At 35.7% G+C, this 7,519-nt stretch overlaps 2 protein-coding genes across 2 annotated transcripts; one reads left to right on the top strand and one right to left on the bottom strand.

Moving 5' to 3' along the window:
- Positions 1–2,785, top strand: LOC125187825 (tetraspanin-2-like). Its single transcript, XM_048084470.1, has 2 exons — positions 1–552; positions 2,331–2,785. The coding sequence occupies exons 1-2, from the start codon at positions 64–66 to the stop codon at positions 2,640–2,642; spliced, it is 801 nt and encodes a 266-aa protein (XP_047940427.1). The 5' UTR covers positions 1–63; the 3' UTR covers positions 2,643–2,785.
- A 282-nt stretch (positions 2,786–3,067) lies between these two features.
- Positions 3,068–5,533, bottom strand: LOC125187826 (60S ribosomal protein L18-2-like). Its single transcript, XM_048084471.1, has 5 exons — positions 5,382–5,533; positions 5,216–5,305; positions 5,014–5,142; positions 4,116–4,298; positions 3,068–3,413 (listed from the first exon to the last, which is right to left on the bottom strand). The coding sequence occupies exons 1-5, from the start codon at positions 5,382–5,384 to the stop codon at positions 3,255–3,257; spliced, it is 564 nt and encodes a 187-aa protein (XP_047940428.1). The 5' UTR covers positions 5,385–5,533; the 3' UTR covers positions 3,068–3,254.
- Positions 5,534–7,519: the final 1,986 nt, after the last annotated feature.

The following is a 7,519-nucleotide window of genomic DNA, read 5'->3' as shown; positions in this document are numbered from 1 at the left end:
AAATTTCTACCATTTCTCACTCTCTCCAATCTCCATCTAACTCTGTCTCTCAAAAAGTGAAAAATGGGTATGAGCAACAACATCACCGCGTTGCTGAATTTCATCGCCCTGATGTGCTCCATCCCCATCATCGCCGCGGGCATCTGGCTGGCCTCGAAGCCCGACAACGAGTGCATCAGGTGGCTCCGCTGGCCTCTCGTCTTCATCGGAATAGCATTCCTCCTCGTCGCCCTCACTGGCTTCGTCGGCGCCTATTGGAAGAAGGAAGGCCTCCTCGGCCTCTACCTCGTCTGTATGTTCATCCTCATCCTCCTCCTCCTCGTCCTCCTCGTCCTCGCCTTTGTAGTCACTCGCCCGGGCGGGGCCTACTCCGTCCCGGGCGTGGCCTTCCGCGAGTACCGCCTTGGAGGCTTCTCGGCCTGGCTCCGCGACCACGTCACCAGCGATGATAATTGGCCCAAGATTAGGGCCTGTTTGGCTGACTCGCAAATCTGCTCCCAAAATTACATCTCCGCCGCTGATTTCTTCGCTGCTCATCTCTCTCCTATTCAGGTCAATCAAACCCCTTTCTCTTTTTCACAGAATATTTTACTGCCTTTTGCTTTTCCACTGTTTAATTTCTTATTTTATTCCCATCTCTACCTCACTAATTATTTCATTTTACCATATCTATCAAAATTAAAATTAGACGAATTCTAAGGGCTTGTTTGATAAATTGGTAATGTCTAGATATAGATACTTATATGACTATTTCCAAGTGTTAGGTATCATAGTTAATTTATCATGTAAGCCTGTGTTATCTCTCTATGGCCCATCCAAGCCCGCAGGATTTTCCTTAAAATACAAGGATATGTATCTCACAAAATTGGTCGGATAGCATTTCTGCCTCATTTCTTGTCTACCAAACAACAACAAAAAAATCCTTATTTGAGCCTATCTTGTCACAAAGCCCGCATTTCTTATCTCACTTTGTAAATCTCCTTATATCCCATCTTTGTTATCAAATGAGTCCTAAATGTTGAAGTTTAAACAAGTACTTTTCCGTCCTTAATAATTTATCACTATTTAACTTCACACATGATTTAAGAAATGTTATAGAAATTGAGTTGAAAATGTGGTTTGAAAATGTTGGTGATACGCGAGTCCTACTTTTATATATTAGTTTTATAAATAAAATGTGAATGAGAATGAGTTAATAGAGTGTGAGACCCACTGCCAAAAATAAAAATAGTACTCGCTCTGTCCCTAATAATTTGTGACTATTTGATCCGGTACTAGTTTTAGAAAATGTAATAGAAAGTAAGTTGAAAAAGTTAGTGAGACGTGAGTCTTACTTTTATATATTAGTTTTATAATATAATGTGAGTAGAGATGACTTTGTGGAATATGAGGTTCACCACAAAAAATGGTAAAAGTGAATTGTGATAAATTTTTAGGGACGAATGAAAATAGAATTAAGTGACAAATTTTTATGAATGAACAAAAATGGAAATAAGTGACAAATTTTCAGCGATGGTAGGAGTCCTAACCCTACACATAATTCTAAATATGGATCCCATAATCTACTAACGCTACTTCCACCACTTTTTTCTTCTTTCTCACTTTACCAATTGTGCATTAAAATATGTGACATTTACAACTTTGTCTTTTTTTTTTATGGAATTAGTATTATTCAACCATCAACAAGTTGATTTATGGGTGCATTATTGTCTTTGTTATGGTTTGATCTTCTGGATCGCATTTCATTATTGCGGAGACACTCTGTAATTAGTTGAGAGGTGCAAGCATGATATTTTATAGACCCTCAAATTAAATAATTTTGTGGACCCTTATCTTGATACAATGTCATGTGTTGATTGAAATTTGTCAAGAGACTTCATTATAACTTAAAATCACCCCATCAATCTTTTACCTAATGGTAGTTGGTGTAGGTCCCTTGAACATTTTCCCATCCTTATGGTGTGATTCCTACTCATCGTACCCCTCCATCCCAATTAAGTTGAGTTAAAACTTTTGGGCGCGCACTAAATCCTATTGAAAAATAGGAGAAATGGATAAAGAAGCAAAAGTGATTGGATGTTCTTTTGTCAAAAAATGTTTTGTCAAAAAATGAAATGACTCAACTTAGTTGGAACATCCCAAAAATAAATACGACTCAACTTAGTTGGGATGGGACGGAGGAAGTATTTGATATATGGGGATCACTAATCATATCTCTAATTATACCAAAAAGTAGTTGTGATGATACAAATCTGCTATAGAGAATGTAGATGTTGTGCTCTATTCTCGTTTCCATGAAACCAACAAACATTCATGTTCTAAATTCCAAGGCCGGATGCTGCAAGCCGCCGATGATATGCGGGTTTGAGTACGGAGGAGCTACGACGTGGAATGGGGCAGGCAACGTGGCAGCAGATGCGGACTGTGGTAAGTGGAGCAACGACCCAAGCCAGTTGTGCTATAACTGCGATTCGTGCAAGGCCGGGCTGCTGGGGAACCTAAGGCACGAGTGGAGGAAGGTGAACGTCATACTCATTGTCACGGTGGTGGTTCTGATCTGGGTGTATCTCATCGCTTGCAGCGCTTACAAGAACGCTCAAACGGAAGAACTCTTCGCCAGATACAAGCAGGGATGGGCTTGATTTCTTTTATTATGTTTTTAATTATCAATTTACTGGTATATATTCTTTTCTTTCATTCTAGGTTATCTTTGGAGTTGAATTTGAATTTGAATTTTGATGGGCGCAACTTGGTGTTTTGAATTCTATTCCTACTAACTTGGTCATGATGCTCTCCTGATCAATCTAACCATGTCATAAACTTTATGTATGTTGTTGGAATAACACATTAAACGATTCCATCCGATTGTCCACTAAGTAGACCATGTCTATTTGATTATGGTGGTGTGATTAAAATCACTCTGTGACCACATATCATTCAAACTGTGCCTATCCGTTTTGACAAATGTTTCAGAATGTGTTGGTGTCATTTATACTTGTTATGTGCTTTAACTGATAGACTGAAATGAACAAAAAAGACTGACAAACTTTAATTAAAAAAATAAAACTAAGCAAGCAAAATCAGATGTCATGTCACTAGTAAATATAGAGTATAATCAAAGGTAATTGTTAATTGTATCCATCAAACATTGAACCAAAGAAACTAAAAGGGCGAGGCCAAAATCTCACTTTCTCACTTTCAACCAAAGAAATTTTTTTGCAAATCAACTTTTTATGACTGATAAAATAATTTACTCAAACCCTGAATCCCCTGCTGTTCCTTTTTCCTCTTGCCCTCTCAAACTTCCTTCCCTTGGCTCTCACATAAGGCTTAGTGTGGCTGTGTGGCACACCAGGAGCTGGACCGAAGTGCTTCACAGCTTCACGAGCTTTAGGAGAACCTCTCAGTAGAACCTGTAATGCACAAGCATGGTATAGTCGATTTTATTTACACAGAGCCACACTAGGAAAAAAGACACTATATCAACATTTGAAATACGAATAAATCTAAAAAGAGCACGAGACCTGCCTTTTCCCGTCAAGGAAACTCAAGATATATGTAACATATTAGGTTACTGTTTCATTATTAGAACTGAAGTAGTCCTTTCATACTAGGAGTTCAACTCAAAAAATTGTGAAATCAAAAGCCAAGAGGAAATCACAATACCTTTCAACACGACATTTAGAAATTTTTTGTTACAATAGATAAATAAAACTGAATTCAAACTCCCCGATCCCTTAAAAAAGAAGTAACAAGACAGTAACATCTATAGGGCAACCACTACTTAAATGCCCAACTAGAGAACACGAATTTAGTTCACAATTAGGGCATTTTAGTTCACAACACGAATTCGAAAACACGTAGTGAACCAAAATGCCATTATAGTGGATTACATCCTTTACAAGTAAACACTTCACTATAAATAATAGTGAACTAAATCGAGTGAGCTAAAATCGCTCCTATAGTGAACTAAATTCGTGTTCTCTAGTTATGCATTTAAGATTAGTTATCTTTTAATCATCTCCCTATTAACATAATCCTATCCATTTCCCAAGTCATTGAGTTAACTTCCTTCAACATATTCAACAGCTATTCAAAAGAAAAGAATAAATTACCGTGTTTTGCCCAAGAGGAGCTCTTAGAGCGAGCTGGTCAAAAGTCAAGCATTCTCCACCAGCCTTCTCAATCCTAGCCCTTGCTCTTTCGGTGAACCTCAGGGCAGTTACCTTCATGGTAGGGATGTCATGCACCCGGATATCATCTGTGACAGGCCCAACAATTACAGCAATCTTGTCCTCCTACCAATAACAAAAATTTCAAAAACACCACATTTACACACAAAGTACAAAGGATAAGATCCATGATTGAAATTGTTATTATGGCCAGCCCCCTACAATTAAACAACCAACATAGGATACCATACAGCATATGAATGAAATTGTTAATATGATCCCCTATGTCTAAAATTACCGAACATATATAAGCAGTACCAAATACCAATACATCATCCCGCAAATGAATAAATTAATAACACCTAGTGCCAACACATAAATCAACTGAAGTTCAAATATTAAGCAATGTCATCAACATTAATCTCCCCTTATTGAACAATGATTCAGTTTCCATCTTACAACCTATAAGGCAATAGGTCTTTTGAACAATAACAACACAATTAATTCAATACGTAAGACTAAACTGTCTATTAAAGGGCTTCGATTTGTAAGATTGTATCTCCAGATTAAATAGAGAGTGTGTTTGGTTAATGAGATTGAATCTCACAACTCAACTAGCTACATAATCATGTGATCTCCTTCAACTAAACTAATCTCTGAACTTAATCCTAAATTATATTTTAGTACTAGTTTATCTAAGAAACCGAACATCATATAAGCTAACATAGATAAAAATGCAAATTTCCAACCAATTCATTTTCCTGATTACAGAAAATATTAAGCTAACATGAATAAGTAAACAAACTAGAAGGCTTATCAACATAATAAAAAAAGCTAGTACCTTGGTCTTCATAAGCTGCGTGAGCCGGGAGAGCGAAAGCGGGGCTTTGTTGACCCTGCTCATGATCAAACGCTTCAATATCACGGCATTAAACCGGCTCGCAGTCCTCCTCACGAGAAACCGGTACAGCTAATCACATTCAAAATTCACAAGTGAGATCGATAATTCGGTGATTATGAGGAGAGAGGGAAGAGAGATAAACCTTGACGAGCAGTTTAAGGTAAATGTCATTGGATTTAGGCGCGGTGCGCTTGGTCTTCTTGCACTTGCCTCCGGCTTCCAAATCAATACCCTACACACAAGACAATCAAACATAATGAGAATACTGATTTAGCGGAATCACGGGTGAACGAAGATCGGCGGCGTACCATGGCTACTTCCGCCGCACCTGCTGGAAATTGGATTAAACTATGGATTGGTTGTATTTATTTGGGAATAGGGTTTAGGGTTTACAATGAGTTAGGGTTAATCGAACTACTATTCAGAACTGAATAAGCGGCCCATTTAAGTTCACAGATATGGGGAGGTAGCCCAAACTATGAAACTTCTTTCTTTTTTCTTCTCAAATTTCAAGTAGCGGCGTAATCCATCCCGCCGAATATTCATAATTTTTGGTTCACACGAGATTTTAGGAGATTAATTATTACGATTGATTACAGAGAGAAATAGTGAGTTGAATTGTTTAAGTATTAAAAGGAAGAGTGAAAAAGAGAGTTGAATATTTAATTGAACGTATAAAAAAAGTGATTGGATATATTTATTTGACAGAGAAAAATTTACCAAATATAAAAATGTCATCTCGATGAGAAACTAAAAAGAAAGTGTCATCTTAAATGGGAGGGAGAGAGTAATAATTAAGTGGTGTGAGTTACAAAATAGTACTCCCTCAGTCTTACAAGAGTATGCACTCTTTCCTTTTTTTCTTACCCATAAGCGTATGCACTTTCCAATTTTGAAAACTCTTTCTATTATCTACTAACAATACTTTAATTACTTTTTTTTTCTACTTCCCTCTTACTTTATCATTTGTGCATTAAAAGTTAAAACTCATGCACGACCAAAAATGCATACTCTTATGGGATGGAGGGAATAGTATTTTACCAACCAAAATACATATTTGATATAAATTATATGCAATTTTAAATTTACAGTGCGTCTCATTATGAGTTTAAAAGAATCATGTTTTGTTTCATTTCTACATATTCCTTCCGTCCACGAAAAATAGTTTCATTTTGAGATGTCCACAAAAAAGTAGTATCACTTCTAAAAATAGAAAGTTTCGCTCTCATATTTTATCCACATTTTCTATCATCTATCTTATTTTACCTACTTATTTCTTTTTTTATCTTATTATCAATTTTTCATTAAAACTAATATCGTCCATAATTAAGACTATTTTTTATGAACTGAGGAGTAATTTTTATAGAGCATGTTATACTTGGAGGTATAAATTTTCTAACTATACAAATTTAGAATTTTTGTCATTTTCTCCAAAAATGAATAAAATATAGTTTTATATGCGGCGTGGTGAATATCAAGATCTTTAACCTCAAATAGATGATTAAATAATGTATTTCATCCTATCAAAATACACTTTAAAAATATATATACTACGTATTAGTTAAATTAGTTGAATATAATTGATGAATTTAGCAACCTTTCAATTTTATAAACAATTAAAAAAATATTTTATAAAAATGAAAATATACTCCCTATTACGAATTATACTCCAAAACATCACATCAGTTTTTCTATTTTCATATTTATTAATAATGAAATTAATTGATAAAAGTCTTCAGTTCAATCCAACACATTTCTTCTAAGTACTACTCCTATAATATGTTTATTTTTAGTTATGCGTCTCACATGCCACCATAATAATAATATCAATTGATCACTTTAGCTTATTTACTTTTTAAATTATAGTAATAGTATATAGGTATTGAATGACTTTGTTTTGTTTGTGTGTTCACGCAATTTAGCAATAGAAAGTAATGCAAACTGATCAAGAAGATACTGACCAACAGGTCATGACAATTTCTAGACAATCTATCTTTCGTCGAGTGCGCTAAATCAGAATGAAAACTGCTTTCAAGACCTAGTAAATGGAAGTACGAATCCCACAAAAAGGAAGATGTCTTGACTTGTGTTTGTGATATTTGGGAATTGGCTGTTGCCAGGCTTTGAAAGTGAGTTAAGTTTACTTTATTGGACTGATCAACTTAAATTAAACTCGGCTTAGATTGACGATTCCATTTCCGCTTCCAATTGATCAACTAAACTCGGCAACTTGAAGGTACACTGCATAAAGTAAAACGGGACCAATGACATTCAAATAAAGCTGAAACAAATGAAAAGGTGACAGAGACTGCTATACTAACTAACTACAATCTTCTTCTTCTCCAAACAACCAAAATAGACTAGCTAAGCAACTACTGCAGATCTGAACAGAGCGTCAAACATAAAATAGGAAATCAATCAAATCAGAATTAGATGCATGCAAATT

This window comes from Salvia hispanica, chromosome 5 (genome assembly GCF_023119035.1).
Source record: "Salvia hispanica cultivar TCC Black 2014 chromosome 5, UniMelb_Shisp_WGS_1.0, whole genome shotgun sequence".
NCBI classification, from domain to species: Eukaryota; Viridiplantae; Streptophyta; class Magnoliopsida; order Lamiales; family Lamiaceae; genus Salvia; species Salvia hispanica.
The sequence above is the reverse complement of the archived record's forward strand: the minus strand, read 5'-3'. Positions and strand labels throughout refer to the sequence as shown.